We start from the raw sequence: 23,224 nt of genomic DNA on the forward strand, positions 1-23,224 counted from the left end.
GTTTTTGAGGCTGGGTCTCGCCGAGTTGCTGAGGCTGGCCTCGAACTTGGGATCCTGGGCCTCCGTCTCCGGAGTAGCCGGGGCTCCAGGCGTGCCCACACCGCCCGGCTTGCTGCCATCTTTGTTGCCGCAGGGCCGCGGCCTCCCCTCCAACCTCCCCTCCCAAGGTTCCCGCGCCCTGTTTACTTTCTCGTCCAGCCGGTCCTCCACGCCTGCGGACAGGGACTCTCCCGAGACGCCAGTCCAGCCCTCTTGTCCTTGCGCTTAACGTTCCCTTTCTCCAATGGCCCTCTTGCTCTCCTGTCCTAACCTAGCTGGCTCGCCCTCTGCTTCTGCCGCAAGAGGCACCCAGAGATTCGTTTATGAAAAACCAGCACGTGTTTTCCAGTCCTTTTCATTCCCGGTTCTCCTGAAGGCATCAGGCATCGCGTCTCAGCGCATCACGTGTTCACACCTTCTGAAGAGCGCGTTTGTTCCGCTTTGTTGGTGTGGCTGCTCGAATAACACCATTTCCCCTCACCCCCACCCCGGATTCAGGGTTCCTTGAGGGTAGGTGTAGGGTCTTGTTTATCTTGGGATCTCCCCAGGACCTAGTACAAAAACGCGAAGCTGGGAAAGCCAGCAGCCCAAAGCATTCTCACTAGTTTTGTGAAAATAGTACTCCACACCTACAAAATAGTCATAAATAAATAGAAACTAGTTTCAAGCATTGTACACAGTGTATGGTGCAGAGCAGTTACTTGATAAATGTTAGGTTCATTTATCCTTTCTTCTTCCTCTCTCTTGAACCTTGGGGGTGCTTTACCACTGAGCTACATCCACATCCCTATTTATTTATTTTATTTTGAGGTAGGGTCTTGCCAGTTTGCTGAGGCTGACTCTGAACTTGAGATCCTCCTGCCTCAGCCTCCTGAGTGGATGGGATTACAGGCGTGGGCCACCATACCTGGCTTCTTTTTCTTTTAGTTTTCAGTGCACCCAGTTGTTGCTGGATATATTTTAAATGGATGAGTGGTTTTTTTTTTTTTCTTTCTAGGGCTGTTATCATATGGATGCCATAAACTGGTTGATATAATTGGTAATATTTGGTAAATACAAACTAATGATGTATATTAAAGTAATGCTGAATGTTGGTATTAACATCTTCAAGAAAAAACATTCTATTTAATTAAATGCTTGAGGTACTTGCAGAATTTAAATTTGTGATTTAAGTCTATGCTTTTCAAATTTATGTTTTTGAAAAGAATGAGAAACTGCAAATAGGCTAACTGTTCTTAACAGCTTTTAATTTGCAGTTAAAGTATGGTGTATTTTATATGCATGCACGTATGTTTTTACAGGTGAATATAAAGTGCTAATCTGTTGCCTCTGAATATAATTGAAACAGAAAACAGGAAGATGGCAGCAAATCCTTCAGGACAAGGTAATACATGCTGGAATTTCTGTTATTACTAGGAACTTTTTCCACATATGTTAAATGTATTTGAATTAGAGGAAATTTAGAATAGGACAATTACTGTAGCCAGAATTTTAAAGTGAATAGCAAAGTGAAATCCCAAATTTGAAATTAGTTCAACATTATAGCAGATATATAGCATCTTTAATGTGATTAATCCTGTATTTTAATGTTAAGAATACTCACACTGAACATTTGTACTCCTCTGACACCTGCATTCTCTTGTTTTTTCTTGAAATCAGAATCACTTTTAAAGCTATATTGTCATCATGCTTTTATCTTCATTGTTCTAAAAACTTTCATACAATCAATCAAGTTAGATACATGGTACTATCATGAAGTTTTTGTGTTTAAATGTTTAATAAAAATAACATTTAGTTTGTACAAAGTTTGTAAATAGTTTTCTGATTAAAAACTTGAAGTAGGCCTGTTTTCCTGTCAAGTTTGAACTCTCTTTTACTATTATGTATGTTTGACCCTTCATACTTTTTTTTATTACTTGTGTCTTTTGGAATCTGTTTTCTTTTTAATCTTAGTTTTTTATCTTACTTCAACCTTCATAGAGATGGAGTCATATAAAGTATATTCATTCATGTCCAGCTGCTTTCACTATACAATGAGATTCATGCATAGTGTGGGTGGATCATAGTTCATTGTTTTGTGAAGTATTATTTCATTTGATGAATACATCACAGTTTATTCCTTCATTGTTTATAGGCTTTTGGATTGTCTCAGTTTTGGCTCTTGTGAATAAAACTGCTGTACAAGCCTTTTTGTAGTCAAATGTTTTATTTCTCTTGGATAAATATCTAGAAACAGATCAGCTGAGTGTATGTTAGTGCCAAATCCTTTTCCAAAGGTTGTACCATGTTATATTTCTTCTAGCACCTGGGAGAGTTCTGGTTGCTCTACATTTAGCATTGTCAATCTCTTTAATTTTAGCTACTTTGTAATGTGTGAATTGACTATCTCATTGTGGTATTAACTTGCATATCCCTGATGACACATGTGAGCAATTTTTCATACTTTTTGAACGTTGTAAATCTTCCTTTGTGAAGTATTTGTTCAACTCTTTTGCTTATTTTTTAAATATTGGGTTATTTATTTTTATTCTAAAGTTTTTTTTTTTCATTTGTTTTGTTTTGTTTGAGTCTAGATGCAAGTCCATGATCAGATAAGTGTTTTGCTAATATTTCCTCCTAGTCTTGCTTGCCTTTTCATTTTTTTTATTGCCATTATAAAAAGATAGCTATGGTAACAGCTGTAACTGACTAATAGGTTTCTGTTTTTTCAGATATCTCATGTGATTTGTGTGCCTTATGGACTAAGTACAGGTTAACATTTCCTTATGGTCTTTGACCTCTTCTTTTTAAAATTAAGTGGTAAGGGTGCATAATAAACTAATTTAAATTGAATTTGATCCCAGCACCCCTCCCCCCCAGAAAAGCTGCTAAAAATCATACAGAGCAGTCAAAATGAAAATAAATATTAAATTTTCCTTTTGTTCTAATAACAAAGAGTCAAGACTTACAATTTGCTAATTACTTTTCTTTTTAGCAGTTGCAGTAAAAATATAACAATTTTTAGTGTTACCTTTATTGGTCCATAGTGAAATCTAGTATGAAATATCTCTAATATAAAGAGAAGTGAATTTAGATTAGCCATTATTTTTTTTTATTGCTCTTTTGACAACAGTTTTGTTGATGTCATGGAACTGTTGCTATTAGACACCAGCAGAGGGAGTCCATACCATGTTCTGTAGACTTGGATTCTCAGCAGAATTTACAGATCCTTATTAGGTTTGATTGTATTTTTACTCTCTACATGAAATTATTTCTGAACTGTTTATATGTATAGGAATTACTTCATATGGAGACTGAATATCAAGTGACTTAGTTATCTTAAAGTGATAAGTGAAAGAACCATGACTTAAAAAAAAAAATCTTGATCTATGCATTGTAATTTGTTAGTGTCTATGGTGCAGGGTACAGAATCCCATTGGGTTTAACAAGCCCTCTTTCAGGTCTAGCCGTCTTCATACTATAGTAGTAATCAGAACTTCTAAATTCCATAAACACTTTATAAGCTCACTGAAGTCTCATGTTCTTCATAGCATCCAGTGTAAAATGGAACATTTGGTAGTTTCTCAACAATTAGTGGATTGATAAGATGTAACATTTTGAGACTTTTAATCTGTAGAGGCAGATGTCAAACTGGAATTTTGCTAAAGTACCATTTCTGTGTCTTTCATTGTGTCAGTTTTCCTTCCTTCCTTCCTTCCTTCCTTCCTTCCTGTACTGGGAATTGAGCACAGGGGTGCTTAACCAATGAGCCAAATCCCCAGCCCTTTTTATATTTTATTTAGAGACAAGGTCTTGCTGAGTTGCTTAGGACTTTGCAAAGTTGCTGAGGCTGGCTTTGAACTTGGGATCCTCCTGCCTCATCCTCCTGAGTTGCTGGGATTAAGGTGTGCACCACCATGCCTGGCCTATGTCATTCTTTCATTATTGGTAAATAAAGGTCCTGTTATCATATGGTGGAAATTGGGTTCGTCTAATCTGATTTCAGAAAGCGAAATACACAAGTGAGGAATATGAACTTTTTTCTTTGATTTTTATTTTATGGTTATCTCAAAATGCTTATGGTAGCACTCCTGAAATCTCAGTGATTTGTGAGGTTGAGACAGGAGGATCACAAATTCAAGAACAGCCTTGGCAACTTGGTGAGACCTTGTCTCAAAATAAAAAATAAAAAGGGATGGGATGTAGCTCAATGGTAGAGTGTCCCTGGGTTCAATTCCCAGTACTGTCCCTGCTTCCCAATGCTTTTGAAAGTAATCATAAGACTTCAGATCAGGTAGTGGGAATTAATGATTTCCTGTGTAGGAATAGATTGGTATAGCTTCTAAGAGGTGTCTTGTTTGACTTCAGACTCAATTGCCAATCTAAACTTTCTGTGGTCCAGAAGGAAAGCAAATTTACACTTCAAGCTTGTACTAAAGTATGCAATTGAGCATTACTGGAGTTGTCCCAGTGATGCGTACAGATCCTTTTAAAATTCTTGTGTTTATATATATTTTTTAATATTTATTTTTTAATTGTAGTTGGACACAATATCTTTAATTATTTATTTATTTTTATGTGGTGTTGAGGATCAAACCCAGGCCCTCGCCTGTGCTAGGTGAGTGCTCTACTGCTGAGCCACAACCCCAGCCCCATATTTGTACCTTTTTTTTTTAATAGTTTTATTTTGTTTATTTATATGTGGTCCTGAGGATCGAACCCAGGGCCTCGTACATGCTAGGCAAGCGCTCTACCGCTGAGCCACAACCCAGCCCGTATATTTGTACCTTTTTAAAGATGAGAGCATATGGATGTGAAGACACAGTTTAAAGTAGGGTTTTAAAAGCTAGATTTCTTAGCTGAGCACAGTGGCACATTAATCCCAGCTACTCAGGAGCGAAGGTAGGAGGATTGCAAGTTCTAGATCATCCTGAGCAACTCAGACCCTGTCTCCAGAAAAGGGGTGAGGGCTGGGGATGTAGTTCAGTGGTAGAGCACTTTCCTAGCATGTACAAGGCCCTGGGTTCAATTCCTAGTACCTGAAGAAAAAATAAAACTATATTTCTTTTTATTTTGTTTTAATGGCTAAAGCAGAGATTTCAATGCCAAGAGTTGCTCTATAGGACCCAGGAGGAAATGGGGAGTGAAACTGGGTCAAGGTAGAATATGATCCAAAGTAACTTGAGATCATTTGTACAGTTAGGGAAAAGCTTTGGATCCCCAGGTCAGTACATATTGCCTTGGAACATCTTAAATGTTGAGTGTCATGTGGAAAGCTGCGTGCTAATCAGGGGTACCCTATCTAATGAAGCTAACCAGGATACAGTGATGTATAACTTAATAGGGTGAGAGAGATGCTAGATGATAAAAACAGTTCATAGCTAGTATTTATTATGGAACTTACCACATAGCAGGCAATATGATAAATATTTTACCTGCATCTTCTTTATTTTATATAACTGTCTTTAAAGTAGTTACTGCCATCACCACTGGTCTTGAGGCATGGTGAGGTAATTTCCCTGATGTTGAATAGTAAGTAGTGGTACTGAGATGAGAACCCAAACTGGTTCCATGTCCCAGTTCATTCTGTTTTCCCATACGGCCCTTTAGACAGGGATTAGAACATTCTAATTATAGTTCTTAGAAAAAATTGAGCTTGCTCTAGACTAGGGGCAAAAGACCTCTTCTGAATCTTTGTACCCTTCCACATCTGTTATTAAGCAGGAAATCTTTTTAAGATGAAAAGGGCTTGTAAGCTTATCTGTAAGAGGCAAAGAAAAATGGATGAGGAAGGAAGGCTGATTTAGCAGAACATATTTCATTGTCTTATTTAGCCAGTCCTGGAGGTGAAGAACCTCAGTGGATAGAGTAAGTGGCAGCAGCTTGAAACAGGCAAGTCCTTGGAATCTGGATAGAAGAGAATGTGAACTAAGGGGATCACCTAAGAGACATTAGGGCTTATTCCTTTCCTTTGATTTGTATTTTAGTAAACTCCAAAAGGTGGCTGGAGTGATTAATTTTTAATCTTGGAAGATGTAGGAAGTGTTCGCCTTTCTTTTTTCCCTTCCTTATTTTGGACTAGCTTCCACATATCAGAAAACATTTAATCTTTGACTTTTGGGGACTGGCTTATTACACTTAGCAAGGTAGTCTCCGGTTTCATCTATTTACCATTAAATGCCATAATTTCATTCTTTTTATGGCTGAGTAATACTCCATTGTGTGTATATACCATATTTTCTTTATTGATTCATCTGTTGAGGGCCATCTAGGGTGGTTCCATAGCTTGGCTGTTAGGAATTGTGCTGCTATAAACATTGATGTAGCTGCATCCGTGTAGTATGCTGATATTGAATCTTGAATATATACCGAGGAGTGAGATAGCTGGGTCATATGGTGGTTACATTCCTAGTTTTTTGAGGAATCTCCTTACTGCTTTCCAGAGTGGTTGCACTGAATTGCAGTCCTACCAACAATGTATCTCCTTTTAAATGGTGTGTGTGTGTGTGTGTGTGTGTGTGTAGTCTGGATTTGACTTGTCTGTTTTTGGCCTATGGCCTGCTTTTTTGGGGACTGTTTGGCTTAGCCATGATTCCTTTTGTTTACGCCAGCCTACTTGGACTGAAACAAAATATATACAGGTAAATGTCACATATAGATACATACTAAATAGGAGAAACAAAACATACAACTGTTAACACAGACCTAATTATTAGCATAATAAGACATTAAATAACCTATTATTTTTACCCTTCTTTTATTCATGGCTTATCAGAAACTCATTTATTCCATCTGGCTGTAATTATTCTCCTTTTAGTGTTCAAATTGTGACAGCCTTACTAACCTCAAACTGGCTTCTTTGTCCTTTCAGCATGAGCCTAGACCTCCTTTATTTAAAAAAAAAAAAAATGCTTAATTTCTTTCCGACAAAATATTCTAAACCCATCTTGATGTTTTTCCTTCTGACCTAAGACATAGAATTAGTAGTCTCCCTAAATCTCTGGTTCTTTTTTAGTGGAAAATATATTAGAGACCAAAATCTGTCCCACCTGGAGTTGATAACAAGGAGAAAGGCATTGTTGCTGGCCAGTGAAGTGACAGAACAAGAAAACATGTTTCTTTTAAGGGCAAATGTTAATAATGGTAGTCTGATTTAACTAACATTATTAAATCTTCTCATGCCGTACCATTTTTCTCCTTATAAGGTTTCATTGACCACTAAACACTATTATATTGACATATCTTTCCATATGAATAGTCTTATATATTGGGATTTTTAAAATGAACTTGAGATTTTTTTCTTTCATTAAGAAACAAATACAGTATTCCGCCTACTATCCTAGTTAGGTGCGGTGGTGCATGCCTATAATCCCAGCCCCTCAGGAGGCAAGGCAGGCTCACAAAGTTTGAGGCCAGCATCAGCAGTTTAGCAATATCCTGTATCAAAATTAAAAAAATAAAAAAGTACTGGGGATGAAACTCTGGTAGCACTTTTGTATATGAGTGAGGCCTTGAGTTTAATCCCTAGCACCAAACAAACAACAAACCCCATTACCCTAATGTCAGCCTGGGTGTTTTATTTTTTTGAAGGATAAATGAATTATATTTATATCATACTGTTAATGTTGTTTATAGTTGAGCACTTTTACTTTCCAAATTCATATTACTATTTTTAAATAGTTTTGTTATTGTGTTGGTGCTGGGGATTGAACCACCCAGAGTCTAATATGCTAAACATGTGCTTTAACTTTGAGGTATACACTGTACCTAAATAGTTTTTTTTTTAAATTCTTATATTATTTATAATAGGAACTTTATGTTAGCTTTTCCTGTTCCTCTTGCCAGCTCACTTGTAAAAACAATGTTTTTGTGAGATTATAATTTTCAATATTGAAATCAAGTGGTAAAGAGCCTCTGTGAATATAAAGATGGTGGTAGTCTGCAATAATCTTCAGGATTCCAGATCCTGTTGTAAGCAAGAGAACTCCTTGAGTGAAACCATGGAGAAGTCCTAGACAGGACACAAACCATCTGAGTATCAGGAGTATGGAGAGAAGTCATATAAATGTAAGGAGTGTGGCAAAACCTTCTGTTATAGCCACTGGTTTCTGAAGCATGAAAGGACCCACACCACAGAGTACCCCTAAGAATGTAAGTAATGTGGGAAAGCCTTCAGAAATCACAGTGCCCTTCAGAGTCAAAGGAACTCACACTGAAGTGAAACCCTATGAATGTAAGCAATGTGGGAAAACCTTTAGTTGTCTTGGTTCATGTGAGGCATGAAAGAACTCAACAGTGGTGAGAAATCCTGTGTATGTAAGTGGTGTGGTAAAGCAGTCAGTGATCACAGTTCCATTCAGAAATTCACACTTGAAAGAAACCCTATCTGTGCATAGAGTGGCCAAGTTTTCATTCTCCCACTTCTGCAATGCCACAGACTCACCCTGGAAAGAAACCCTAAGGATGTAAGCAATGTGGTAAAGTGATCACAACAGTTTCAATGGAAAACAAGAAAGGATTCATACTGTAGAGAAACCCCATTTATGTTAAGCAATGTGTTAAACCCTTTACTGATTACAGTTTATTTCACTGACATAAAAGAACTCACACTGGAGAGAATTCCTGAATATACAGAGTGGGACTGCTTCACTATTACAACCTTGTTAGCAAACATAAGAATGCATAGCGGAGAGAATTTGTATCAGTGTAGAGTGTGTGTGAATTCCTCTAATCATGGTGGTTCAGCTTACAGATGAAAAACATTGTGATGGGAAACCTTGAAGTAATGTGCAGAGGTTTTCACTTAGCCCTGTGTAAGAATGCACATTGGATCAAAGCCTTGTAAATGTGAAAAAAATACAAGATAGTTGTCAGTTGTAACAAATAGTTACAACTCTCTCCAGTGTGAGTTCTTTTTATTTTTTAAATAATTTAAAAAAAAATATTTAGTTGTAGTTGGGCACAATGCCTTTATTTATTTTTATGTGGTGCTGAAGATTGAATCCAGTGCCTCACACATGCTAGGCGAGCGCTCTACCCTGAGCCACAACCCCAGCCCTCTATAGGTCTTAAAGCTTTAGTAAGTCTGACACTGAGACCCTGAGATTTTTCATTGATTCAAACTTCAGTGTTTCCTACTGCTTTCTCTCTCTCTCTCTCTCTCTCTCTCTCTGTCTTGTTTTTACTGAATCCTAAATTAAAATAGAAAAATATCTTTTTATTATCCTTTCAGAAATAACCAGTTGTGTAAGTAGTATGTTCTTAGAACTTGGCTGTTGTGATATTGTGGTATGAGAAATATATATTTTGTCTTTGACATAGTTTCTGGCTTAGAGTTCCTCATGATTTCCTGAACAATAGGGGAACTAAGAGACTCTTTTATCCTGCAATTTGATCTGTAACACCAGTTCCTGACAGAGCTCCAGACCTTTATAATTTCCTGACAGAAGCATCTTTTGTTCTAATGAGGGGATCTTAGTGGGCTCCCACATAGCCTCTGGATAGCTGTCAGATGAACCTACCGTGTGATTAGAGGGTTGGAACTTTAGGTCTTACCTCTGGGAAGGGCTGATGGTTGAGCTGCTCATCACTGGTCAGTGATTTAATCAGTCATGCCCAGGTAAAGAAGCCTCCATAAAAAACCAAAAGGAGAGTGTTCAGATGCGCTTCCAGATAGCTGAACATGTGAAGTTGCCTGGAGGATGAAGTGTCAAAAAGGGCATGTACTTTCCAGTCCCCTTCCCATGGACCTGCCCCTGGTAAATATAAGTGTTTCCTGAGTTCTGTGAGCTGCTCTAACAAATTAGTCACACCCAAGGAGCAGGTTAATATGTAGCTGGAGGTCAGAAACAGGTGACGACCTACTACTTGCCATTGGTGTCTGAAGTGGGGTCAGTCTTGTGGGATTGACTCCTCAACCTGTGGGATCTGACATTCCAGGTAGAGTGCACCAGAATTAAATTATAGGATCCATAGCTGGTGTGGAGAAAAGTCCCCACATATCACTCTCTGAGTAGTGAGTAATGAATATAGTATGATTTTTCCTTTCTCAGAGCTGTAGTAAATCTCTCTGTAAGTAGAAGCCTTCTGAGACATGCTTATCTGTAAGGTGCGTGGAGCAGGTAATGTGTGGCACATGGAGGCCCCATAGAGCTTCTTCTCCCAAAGACTTAACTAAGGTCAGACAGGAAAAGGGGATTTGAGTTAGGATGAAGAATCCCCTGGAAGGCTCATAAAATGTCTCTTCTGAAGTACCAGCATGTATTGTGAATTACCGCATCCAAAAAAGGGAGTCTGCTATTAAGAAAATGGGAGATGACAAATTCCTAAAATAGATGTGGCACAGAGACACATTTTGTCCCAAATCCTGGCCATAGCCAATATGCTGATGCCCAGTCTAAGGGGTTTAGTTCATCTGCTTCTGGTACAGGCCAAACTCAGCATGAATGCCCTTGTGTGTTCTTTACCATCCCCAGCCAATCTCTGCCCCTCTCCCTAGGAGATCTTTCCCCTACCAGTTCTTCCTCTTTATAATCAGTGAAAAATCTTGGAAGCCCCCGCATAGGTACTCTTGGGGGTGCTTAGTTCTGCTTGAAAAATGCTCCCTCCCCCTGTATTCATTCTTCCAGCCCAGTGATTCTAGTCTCCTGAGCTGTATTTTTTTCTTCTTCTTCCTGTAGTTTTGTTTTCCAAGTCCTTTAATCCTTTCCAGAAATGCAAATGCCTACAGATAATATGAACAAGTCTGATAAGAACTGTAACAAGCATGAGAGTGCCCAGCACAAGGGGAAAGCTACTCCTTGGCTCTAGTTTGTCGTTGACGTGGGGCTACACAGATCTCTTGTGGCCAGACCTTGAGAAATGTTTTCAGAGAGGCCAGGGATTAGTGCAATTAGTGTGCAGTCTCTCAGTGTTTATATGTTGACATTTAGTTGAGATTTTAAAAACATAGCTAGATGCTGGCACAGGACTTTACAATCTCTGCTCTCAATCTTATATAAATTTGAAATTCAGAATCAATCCCAGTATTAAGCATTTGATAAAGAAGGGCATCTTTTTGTATCCTATCAGTTATGCTCCATTTCTTTATCAGAATTGCTTTCTGGTCAGTTGCAAATCTTTGGCTTGTTCTTTGAAAGATTGTATGTCATTTCTGAATGAAAGTGATTGAGAAAAATAAGTATTATTTTGATCCAAGTTTGCCTAATCCTTTTCTTCCATGAAAGAGGCTTTCACAAAGAGAACTAAGAAAATCTGCACAGTCAGAGATTTGACTGTGCAGTATAGAGACTGTTCTTGTAGTATTTGGGGTTCCAAAAATTTTGCTAAAAAAAAAAAATGCTGTAACTCATACATGGGTGATTAAAATTATTTAGAATTAAGTCTGAAAAGTCCTCAGTCAGTATTATACTTTGTGTGTGTGTCCATGTATTATGCTCTTAAAAGTTGCTGGGACATAGGCAGGAAGGGGAAGATACTTACCAAGTGACTTCATCATTGTGTTAGAGAGTAGGAATTTTGTTCTTTGGGTTCTAGATGACCTAGGTGTAGAAAATAGATATAAAAAGTTTCTTCTCCCTGCCCCCACTTCTTTTTTTTCCTCTGTTAGGTTTTCAAAACAAAAATAGAGTTGCAATCTTGGCAGAACTGGACAAGGAGAAACGAAAATTACTTATGCAGAACCAATCTTCAACAAATCATCCTGGAGCTAGGTATTGACTATTATTTTGGGGTGCTATTATTAATAATATTTTTCAAGAAAATATGCTTTTGGACACTCTTTGGAAGTCTCCTGGTACCCTTAAAATATGTCTTCCCTGACCACTACCCTACTACATGAAGAGTCTCTATTGGGGGGTGGGGGGAGGATTCTCTATTAGCACCTCTGTAACTCTACATCATGTACAACCAGACGAACAAGAAGTTATGCTGCATTTATGTATGATGTGTCAAAATGCATTCTACTGTCACATATAAATAATTAGAACAAATAAAAAATAGACTCTCTATTGGGGGCTAGAGCTGTATAGCTCAGTGGTGGAGTGCTTGCCTACTATGTGTGAGGCATTGAGTTTGATTGTCAACACTGCATATAAATAAATAAGTAAGTAAGTAAGTAAGTAAGTAAATAGTCCATGAACAAATAAAAAAAAAAAGAGTCTCTTAATTCCCCTATCATCGTATGCATCACAATTCATCCGAATTGCTGTTGTGTGTGAGCTCTTTCTTGCATGTTTTATACCCCCAGTGCTTATTTTTATTAGCACATAGCCAAGCATCTAGTATCTGCTCTAGAATCTGGTAATTAAGTGTCTCTTAGTTATTTATTCATAGTAGTTCAACCTGTGTGGAACAGTGGCTAAGTTTTGTTATTATGCAAATAAAAAAGTGTGGTTTTACTGTTGATAGGTATCATGTAATTTACTTTGTTTTTAAAAATTATGTTAATAAGGAACATGATATAGACTGTGGTACCTCAAATCTATTTGAAAATAGGGGACCTTAAATTATAAATAAAAAAATAATGAAAAATATGGGTTGGAATTAAGGATAGAAGATCTAGCCAGTAACAGAATGTGTGCATAGTATGCATAACATGCATGAAGTCAGGGTTGTGATTCCCAACACCACCTAGAAAAAAAAAACAGAAGTAAGGACATCTCTTTAGGAGACTTATTATTCATTATACAGTATGGTGACTGTTAATAATGATTATTGAATACCTGAAAATTACTGAGAGTAGATCTTTAGTGCTCTCAAAATTAAAAAAAAAAAATCAGTATGTGAGATGACAGATGTGCTAATTAGCTTGATCTAACCATTTCACAACATATGCAGATATCAAAACATGATATTGTACACCATAAGTATATGCAGTTTTTATGCGTCAACTATATGATTTAAAACAAAGATAATTTACTACTATTAAAAAAAAAAAAAAAGTAAGGATGCCTTTGCCTTAAGAAACCTAGTAACCAAGATTTCCATTTTAGCATTGCACTCTCCAGACCCGCTCTTAATAAGGACTTCCGGGATCATGCAGAACAGCAGCATATCGCAGCCCAGCAGAAGGCAGCTTTGCAGGTGAGCAAAGTATAACTGACATTCTTGAATCATTTGTGATTTCCTGGGCCTTAGAAGCTAGCACAGTAGTTATTTTGTATTTTGGTAGAGCAATATCAATAAGAATGTTCCACACATAATTGCAATGGTTTGCTGATGTTCAATCATACCCAAAGGGTTTGAAGGACCAGTACAGCAGTAATGAAAGTGTCTTTTATGGTGTTGACGCCGTCATGATGGATTCTGTGCTATACCTGCCAAGGGATTGCTTGTGCACAAAAGAGCTGAGGATATTTGGATGGGCAGGATGATCTAGAAAATTGAACTGGCTAGTTTAATAGTACATATATATTTTTAAATTTGTCATGTCATTATATTGTTTGATATTCTTATTGGTTTATTGCTGCTGTTAGGATTTTTTTTTTTTTTTTTTATGGTTTGCACAACTTGTGCAGGCAGTGTTTAAAAGCTAACTCTTACTGTTGGATTAGAAATTCACATTCCTAATGTGGAACCTCTTATTCAATTTAAAAACCTTAATTCAGGGGCTGGAGTTGTGGCTCAGTGGTACAGTGATTGCCTAGCATATGTGAGGCACTGGGTTCAATTCTTAGTACCACATATAAATAAATAAAAAATAAAAGTCCATCAACAACAACAAAAAAAAACAAAAACAAAAAGTCATTAATTTGCAGCTGGGGTTGTGGCTCAGTGATAGAGCGCTTGCCTACCATGTGTGAGGCACTGAGTTCAAATCTCAGCACCACATAAAAAATAAAGATGTTTTCCACTACAGCTAAAAAAAAAAAAAAATTGAATTTTTTATATATATATAAAACAAATAGTTTTAATTACATTTATCTGGGATAATTTAAGATTTTCAGAGACCTTGGATGAAATGACTTTTTTTTATGCATAATGTAATTGCCTATGATTCTAAACCTTTGAACCCCAGAATTGGAAGAGATGTTATAAAGATCATCTCACTTTAGGTGACTTAAAAACCCAGTCCCCTTTTTAAAACACATTATGTCCCCTCATCTTAAATATACAACTATAAAAATCTTAACTGGAACAACAAATATACCAGTTATGATCACTCTGAAATAAGTATTATATTTTTTAGAGCTCTATTCTTTCGAGAAAGAATAGATGAATGATTAGGCTGAAAAAATATGTTTCTATATATAGGAAAATGTAAATAAAGGATGCAGAAGCTCTAGATTGTGATTTCCAACCTATTTTAATGCACCTGTGTCAACTTCATTGAACTAAAAACATGGAACTTTAATACAGAGGGAAGTTATTTGTGGCTTCTTTATTATTTACATTCCATCATTCTCTATAAAATATTGTTTTTTAAATACTTTTTTTTAGTGTTGATGGACCTTTATTTTATTCATTTATTTATATGCAGTGCTGAGAATTGAACCCAGTGCCTCACACATGGTAGGCAAGTGCTCTACCACTAAGCCACAACCACAGCCCAAATATTGGTATTTTCAATCATCAATAACCATTCTGCCTTTCCTTTCAACTGCTATCCTTTCTTTCCCGCTTTGTTGACCAAAAGCAGAGTACTTTGGAGCCTTTGATGCTAGTTTTCCTCACTTTGAGGAACAAAGCAGTTCATGTCTTTAACTCATCTATTGATTGAAGAGAGTCACAGGGGAGATAGTAAGGATGATAATGAGTACTTGGTGTAATTTGTTAATCCAAATTCTGTGTTATCCACCTCCTGTGTATTTCAACAAAATTAACAGAATAAGAATTGATTTTTAAATAAATTTGGTCTCAAGCATTTAGAAAGGATAAGAAATTTTAATGACTTGGTTGGAAAATTGTGACTCTACTTGTTTTTTTGTTTTTTAATCTTTCTCAGCATGCTCATGCACATTCATCTGGATACTTCATAACTCAAGACTCTGCATTTGGAAATCTTATTCTTCCTGTTTTACCTCGCCTTGACCCAGAATGAAGAAAACATCTGTAATGAAAATTACTTTGTAATACCCAATGCCAAAGCTCCTCTCATTCAGTGCTGTACACACTGTGACATTCAGAATTTTGGTGAACTTACATATTTTTTGCTTCTTGAAAAGAAAGGAATATGGAAGTAAAAGCAAAAAGAAGGGAGGGGGACTAGGATGATGAAAGCTTTAGAAGCTGGATTGTCTGAAAATTTGATTATGCTGCTTAGTGACTTTACCTTTTTTGTAATGCCATTTGATTTTTAGCTCTCAATCAGACTCTGAATTGGATAGTCATGTAAAATCAGCCCCAAATAACTGAGTATGTTGTGTCCACAATAGCCTTATAAGAACCATTTGTAGTATTTAACTTGAAAGAAATGAGGGTGCTTTTGAAAACTGTGAATGCATAGGATTAAATAAGTTAGGTTTATATTTGTATTCCACAGGATTGATGTAGTATATGGCTTTCAAGTTTATAGTCAATGTTATCATCCAGAAGTACTCTTTTTAAATGTATAAATATTCTCATATTATTTTAAAAGAAAACCCAAGATAAAACTAAATTACCAATCAGTCCTAAGCATCTTTTATAAACATATGCCATTATAAATGATGTGATAGTGCTATTCAAAGTAATTATAAAGAACGTCGTGGCTTACACATTTATTTGTACATGGTCTTATTACTACATTTCTACATAAATGGTATGTGTATGGTTTCATTGTTCATTTTTATCTAATTAAAAACTTAAATTATTCAAGTTGAGCCTGTTTTAAATTAAGTAGGAACTTAAGCAAGTTGCTCAACACAAGCCATCTTTAGCAGAATCTGGAGTGCTTCTTTAAATATGATGTCCTCTGCAGGGTGCGGTGGCTCATGCCTGTAATCCTAGTAGCTCGGGAGGCTGAGGCAGGAGGATTGCAAGTTCAAAGCCAGCCTCGGCAGTGGCGAGGCCCTAAACAACTCATTGAGACCCTGTCTCTTAATAAAATACAAAATAGGGCTGGGGATGTAGTTCAGTGACTGAGTGCTCCTGAGTTCAATCCCTGGTACCAAAAAAAAAAAAAAAAAAAAAAAAATGATGTCCTCACTATCCTATTACAGTCCTACAGAAGTAGGAGCTGATTGAAAATAAAATCTGAAAAGCAGAGTTTAGAGAACCCTTCAACATATGTTATGCAAAATTTTCATGATTGAAATTTTATTTTACACTATTATCACAGATACAGATTTTGGGTTTTATGTTGTTGTTCCTGGGGTTTGAACTTGGGGCCTTATGCATGCTAAGCATCCACTGTACCACTGAACTACATTCCCAGCCCATATATAACTTTTTCATAATTGATCTTTTCTTGACCTCAGTCCCCATCATCTCTGATGGTAGGACAAAATTTTAATTTACAGTTGTACTCGGGTTCAATATTTAGCCAAAGTTTTATTCCCTTTTCATAGGCTCCCCCGGCCCCAAATACTTTAGCAGCCACACAGCCCTATCCTACCCAAAGTGAAGCGAGAATAGATAGTTCTAGAACTGTATGTGGCATTTGGATTTTTTTGGTAAGTTTTTAATTGTTGTTTTTTCTTAATTTTTTTTTTTTTGGACCTTGCTCATGCTAGGCAAATTGTTCACCAACTTAGCTATATCCTCAAGGCACACCCCCCCTCCTTTTTTTTAATTTTGAGACAGGGTTTTACTGAGTTGGCCAGGCTGGCCTTGAACTTGTGATTCTCCTGCTTTAGCCTCCTGAGTACCTGGGATTATAGGTGTGCGCCATTATGCCCATTGCTGTTCACGTTTTTTCCTCTGGAGAATTTGAACTGATATCGTGTGGGTGAGTTGGCAGCTGACCCCACTATAATGGTCACCATGACAGAGAATTACTCCTACTGCTGAGAAGCTCCCAAAGGGCCCCTAGATGCTCTCCTTCCTTGGGTTTTATGGTAGCCCTCCTTTTCTTGAATTAATTTCACCAAGTTTTTGTTCTGGCTTCACAACATACTGACATGGTTCTAAATGTATCAGCTGATAGATGGTAGGGAGATGACATTTGTATAGTTTTTACACTATTGAAAACTACCTATCATATGACTTGTAATCCAGATGATGAGATTACGTTAGCAGTGGTATTCTTGTCAGTTTCTTAGCCTTTTTTGGGGTGGGGGGAGTGGTACTGGGGATAGAATCCGGGGGCAGCATGCTAGGCAACTGCTCTGCCCCAGCCCTTTTTATTTTTTGTTGAAGCAAGGTCTTGCCAAGTTTTTATTTTTTATTGAAGCAAGGTCTTGCCAAGTTTTTATTTTTTAATTTTTGAATTTTTTTTTGGCAGGACTGAGGATTGAACATAGGACCTTGCTCATGCTAGGCAAATTGTCCACCAACTTAGCTATATCCTCAAGCCTTTTTTTTTTAAAATTTTGAGATGGGGTCTCACTGAGTTGCCCAGGCTGGCCTTAAGCTTGTGATCCTCCTGCCTCAGTCACCTGAATAGCTGAGATTAGAGGTGTGCACACCACATTTGGCATGGAAGCCTTTTAAATAGATGTTGCCAAAATCATGTAGCCCTAGCTAGTAAACACTTCTGCTAGGGCTAGTAAACACTTTATATCTGTTTTGTGTCACTTACAAATTCAAGTCCATGTGATTTTATTAATACCTCCTCTGGTAAGCACTGTGCTGTGGGAGACAAAAAGATGAGTAAGATCTGGTCATGGAGAGATCACCTTGCAGAGCACCCTGCTCTGGCACACCAGTAGTCATTAAGTAAGCCAGGAGCAACTGTGGCATGAGAGGCATCCTGGAGCTTCTGTGGTTTGGATAGGCTTAGAAACATTCTTGGGATTTTTACCTGGCAAGAGGGTGAAGAGATGCTCCAGGCAAAGGTCAAGATTGCTTAATCAAAGAGACACGGGGCTGCTCCAGGCACAGAGGTCAGCAGTAGACTCGACCCTGAGACGATGTCTCAGCATCACTTCCCTGGGATTGTGGTTGAATCATTTAACATCTTTCTTCATGTCACTCCAACAATAAAATAAGACAGCACATACTCTGCCTGTGCCAGACATTGTCTAGACCAGTATTTTTCCAAAGTACAAAGTCTCACCCATTCCTGAAACCAACTTTATGGTTTTATGTGATATGACTATCAGTTTATTTCTGTGTGTATTTTACTTGTTTTGTCTGTTGTCTATTCCACTAATATGTAAAAAGGGCAAGAATTTTTATCTCCTTCCATTCACCCTTTTTCCTCTTCTTCATTCACAAGTATTTTCCACTTGTAATAGTCCTTGGCATATAGTGAGTGTTAATACCTACTTGTTGAAAGAATGCGTGAAAGAATATATATATGACCTGGTTGCATTGTAAAATGTATTTAAAAAAATATTTTTCTAGTTGTAGATGGAAACAAAATTTTTATTATATTTATCTACTTTTATGTGGTACTGAGGATCGAACCCAGTGCCTCACACATGCAAGGCAAGTGCTTTACCACTGAGCTACAACTCCAGCCCCAAATGCATTTATTTTTTCCTTTGTGAGTCAGGGCAAAGAAGCTTTGAAAGCCACTGCTAAATAATTCATATAACAATGCTTTAGTTAATTTCAGAGATGGATCCACAACCCCCCACCCCACCCCCACCTCCACACAGTCTGTCAGCTGTCTCATTAAATTGTCTCGATTCCTTGCTTCAATTTGGCCTTTATGTGAGCTGAAGGACCACTCAAATAAGGGATTTGGCAGATATGGTTACAATCAGAATACGAGATAAAATAGAGAATGTGAATCCACAGTGCAACCCATGCCCACTATCAGAATCCTGTCAGCAGGAGTCCCATTGCAACAATATTGAAGTCAACCATATTTACTAAGTGTTTTTCTTATTCACCTCTGTATGCACAGTGCCCATTAGATGCCCAGTATTTTTTAAAAATGATCAAATAATAATATGGAGGGGCAGTGTATCCCAGTGGTTAGAGCACTTGTCTAGCACATGTGAGACACCAGGTTCAATCCTCAGCACCACATAAAAATAAATTAAAGGTACTGTGTCCATCTACAACTGAAAAAAAAAATTTAAAGAATAAAATTTAAAAAAATGAATATGGACCATGAGGAGCAGGAGTTTATAGTCACTGTCCTCAGGAGTCTGACATCATAGAGCATGTGAGACAAGCACACAACTAATACTGGGTGCAACCTGGTGAGGACAGGAGCCTGAAAGAACCAGTGAAGCTACAACAGAGAGGGCATTTGAACTTGACTTTCAAATGAGAGGATTTTAGCCAGGAAAGACAGGGAAGCCATACTCAAAGCAAAGGAAACGTCTGCCCAGGGGCAGGAGGGGAACAGGAATAGGGGCCATTATGAAGCTACCAGAAGTTCAATTTGCTGGAGCACAGATAGATTTGTGTAGATAGATAATTAGAAATGAGACTAAGAGTGGAGTGGATTCATAATCAAGAGGGTTTTTTTTTAAATTTTTTAAAAATATTTATTTATTTATTTTTTAGTTCTTGGTGGACACAACATCTCTGTTTGCATGTGGTGCTGAGGATCGAAGCCGGGCCCCACGCATGCCAGGCGAGCGCGCTACCGCTTGAGCCACATCCCCAGCCCCATCAAGAGGGTTTTGAATTCCAGGATGTCCAGAGTCTTTAGCCTGGTACACAGCTAGAAGCCATTGAACATTTTTGGGCATAAGTAGGTATGAAGAAGAACTGATTGAACCCTCTTCAGCTTTCCACTGCACCAGAATGTGATGATGTTTTTAACTCCTGCTGTCTGCCTTAATGCCAGGGAAAAGCACCTTTGAAGATAATCCCTAGGTTCTCCTTAGACCCCTTTGCTTTCTCCCTCAGTAGTTGCATGTGTCATTTAAAGGTTATCTTTTCTGGGTGTGAATCAATGGAGAGCATATACTTAACATGCATGAGGCTCTGGGGTTAAGCCCCAGCACCAGAAATTTTTTTTTTTCCAAAATTCATCTTTTCAGTAATGCCTTCTGACTGGCCATGTATCTCAGTGATAAGAGTGCTTCCCTTATCACTGGATTCAATCCATAGTACCACAAAAACAAGTCAACGATGCTTCTTTGAGCATCCCTATTTAAAACTTTCTCTCTTTCACATACAATTTGGCTTAATTTTCTTATGTGGTGATTTACTATCCTCAAAAATAGAACATGATTAATTTTACCTTGTGTATCTTACTTCTCCCACTAGGATATAAGAGTAATGACTGCAGATTTTTTTTTTTTTTTTTTAAGTTTCCTGATATTATGCCTGGTAAAGCATAGTGAGTGTTCAAATGTTTTAATAAATAAACAAAAAAAAAGTCCAAAGGGAAAATTGGCACCTCAGTCCTCAGCAGTGGACTCTCTGGGAAGTAGACCCTCTTCCCAGGTGAAATGTACCCATGCACAAAAACTATGCCTATCATTTTAGGGGGTTCCTAGACTCAGTGAAGACCACCCATGGGTCTCAAGTTAAAACCCTTTGATCAAAAGTAATTCAGCTACCTCACTGGATTCTTCTCTGACAGACTTTTGGAAATCTCAATGGCATAGATTTTATTACTGTTGAGTCTCCCAGGAGATTTGGAGCCTTGCAATATTGTAGCAAGTATAGTAAAACTGGCAGCAATAGTTCTGTTAAGAAAACATCATTATGTGCCAGCTCTTGATTAAGTTCTCTTTGGGAAACACCCAACAGTGAAACATAGGCTTTGAACAACCACAGCTAAGGCACAAACCTCCATCCTGGGACATGCAGACCTTCATTAGAGAATTGGGGTATTGTCCCTATTCACCCACTTTGTGAGTTAAATGCTCACAGATAGAAAGCTGATCCTTTGAATAAACTTGGCTCCTTGGGAATGACAGATGCCTTGTAGGTGACAGTGATTGGCTTATGGGTTCAAAAGAAGGAGGCAGAGGCGTAGATGGGAGAGAAGGGCACCAGTATTGGTCCATTTGGACTGCTATGTCAAAATACCTTAGGTATTTTATAATACCTAATTTATAAAGAATTTACTGCTTTTTTACTGCTTACGGTTCTGGAGGCGGGAATGTCCAAGATCAAAGCAGCAGATTCAGTGTCCAGAAAGAGCCTATTTGCTGGTCCACAGATGGTGTCTTCTATGCATCCCCACATGGTGGAAGGGACACTACGAACTCCCTTACCCCTCTTTACAAGGACACAAATCCTATTCTGAAGGCATAACCTTTCACCTCCCAAATGGCCCACCTCCTATTACCATCACTTTGGGAGTTAGGTTTTTTTTTTTTTTTTTTTTTAATTTATTTCTTAGTTTTCGGCGGACACAACATCTTTGTTTGTATGTGGTGCTGAGGATCAAACCCGGGCCGCATGCATGCCAGGCGAGCGTGCTACCACTTGAGCCACAACCCCAGCCCGGGAGTTAGGTTTTAACACAAAATTTTGGGGTGAACACAAACAGATCATAGCAACGCCCTAGGCAGAGGGCGGGGGAGAAGTGGGCACATGGCAGAGAGAGGGGACAATGGTGTAACATCAAGAGCTAGCAATCCTTGTGGATGGTTTGGAAATTTATCAGAAAGGCTTCAGAGAGAATAAGATTTGTAGTTAGATTTTCCCGGGAAGCAGTGGGGGATAGATTCGTGGAGGCAAGAAGATCACTCAGGTGGGTTTTAAGTAACATGGGCAAAATGGTGTGGGCTGACTGAGCTGGTGGCAGTGAGGAGAAAGAGAAGGGAAGAGATTTAAAGATACTCAGGCAGTGGGAACAGATTGTGAAGTGTGGAGGAAGGAGGAAGTTCCTGGGATAACTTGGGTTTCTGGCAGCAAGGTAGATAGAGAGGCTATATCTTTGGGAAGGAAATGGGGTGAGATGTAGGTTTAAGGAGCTTATCTCAACTGGGGTTCCACTAGAGAAATGTGCCCTAAAGTTTCAAGGCTTCACTCTCTGGGATGCATTAACACCTGCTTTTGCATCTAGAATGGTATTAGTTATGTGCCTCTGTTATCTTTGGGAAACTGAGAAAATAAGCCCTCCAGTTATTTTCTGTGGTTTACATGGAGAACCCCAGTTGAGAAAGGTTTAGTAGATAACTTAGGTCGACATATGCTAAGGCTGTGGGACTGGAAAGTGTCTAAGACTAAATCTGAGTATCAAACGATGAGAAAAGAAATCTAGAATCTAGAAATGCAGCAGAAAACCCAAGGGACAATGGTACAAGCTCACTTGGAAGCCAAAGAGCAGAGCATTCTGAGGCAGAGGGGGTCAAGCTGTTTCCCAACGTGTGGTGATTGCCATTAGTGATGCTACAAGGGGAAGAGAGGGCAAACATTTTTAATAGTAATAACTATGTACTCAGATTCAAGATGGTGGAATAGGGCTGGGGATAGAGCTCAGTTGGTAGAGTGCTTGCCTTGCATGCACAAGGCCCTGGATTCAAATCCCCAGCACCACAAAAAACAAAGATGGCGGAATAGAGGAGTCGGCATTCTTGGCTACTCCGCAGCATGAAACCAAGAAAGCAGACAGGCAGCTTCTCTGCAAGGTGGGTGAACAAAAGAAAAGTGTGTGTGGGGGGGGACTTTACTGGAACCTAAAACTGGACATTCAAAACAGACTAGGGACACTGGGCGTTGGAAATAATAAAATAAGGAAAAAAAATCCCCAGCAGTACAGCTGCTGCCACAGCCAGGCCAGAAGCTCCAGTCAGAGAGGACCCTCCATGAGTGTAGAGGAGGGATAACGGGATTAAAAGAATCTGCATTTGGGGCAGGCCTGAGGCATGTCTGGGTACCAAGGAGATTGACCGAGGACTCACTGCACAATATCTGTGTGTGGGGAAAGAAGCTGCCATCTCTCCATACACCGTGCAGAGAACAAAGGAAGGAACCATTTTGCAGCTGCAGCCAGGGGCCTGGCAACAGAGGAAGCTGATTCCTGGCAAACCTGAGTTTGGCTGGACATACAGGATCAGTGAACACACAGGGCACGACATAGAGTGTGTTAAGTGACCAGGAGAAAATCAGTTGTGGAGAGGTTTACACAGGGGGCACCTGCTGGGAGAGATGCATCTGGCTAGGAAATCAGAAGGGTGCAGGTGGGAAATTGGAGACTGAACCAGACACCAGGAAACGTAGGGTCTGCAGGGGCCTAGGGGACTAAGAATTGGCTCCC

At 38.6% G+C, this 23,224-nt stretch overlaps 1 protein-coding gene across 2 annotated transcripts in view; it reads left to right on the top strand.

The window, feature by feature from the left end:
- LOC107147696 (INTS3 and NABP interacting protein) overlaps window positions 1-15,813 on the top strand; it is a 16,313-nt gene extending 500 nt beyond the window's left edge. The window contains exons 2-6 of one of the 2 annotated variants that reach the window (XM_015492195.2): window positions 342-549; window positions 1,341-1,423; window positions 11,627-11,729; window positions 13,011-13,101; window positions 14,963-15,813. In XM_015492195.2, coding sequence (XP_015347681.1) covers window positions 1,399-1,423; window positions 11,627-11,729; window positions 13,011-13,101; window positions 14,963-15,058 — 315 coding nt within the window. In that variant the 5' untranslated portion in view covers window positions 342-549; window positions 1,341-1,398 and the 3' untranslated portion in view covers window positions 15,059-15,813. The remainder of the gene's footprint in view (window positions 1-341; window positions 550-1,340; window positions 1,424-11,626; window positions 11,730-13,010; window positions 13,102-14,962) is intronic. The other variant, XM_015492196.2, reaches the window with a different exon arrangement.
- The last annotated feature ends 7,411 nt before the right edge of the window (window positions 15,814-23,224 follow it).

This window comes from Marmota marmota, unplaced genomic scaffold (assembly GCF_001458135.2).
Source record: "Marmota marmota marmota unplaced genomic scaffold, marMar, whole genome shotgun sequence".
NCBI lineage: Eukaryota > Metazoa > Chordata > Mammalia > Rodentia > Sciuridae > Marmota > Marmota marmota.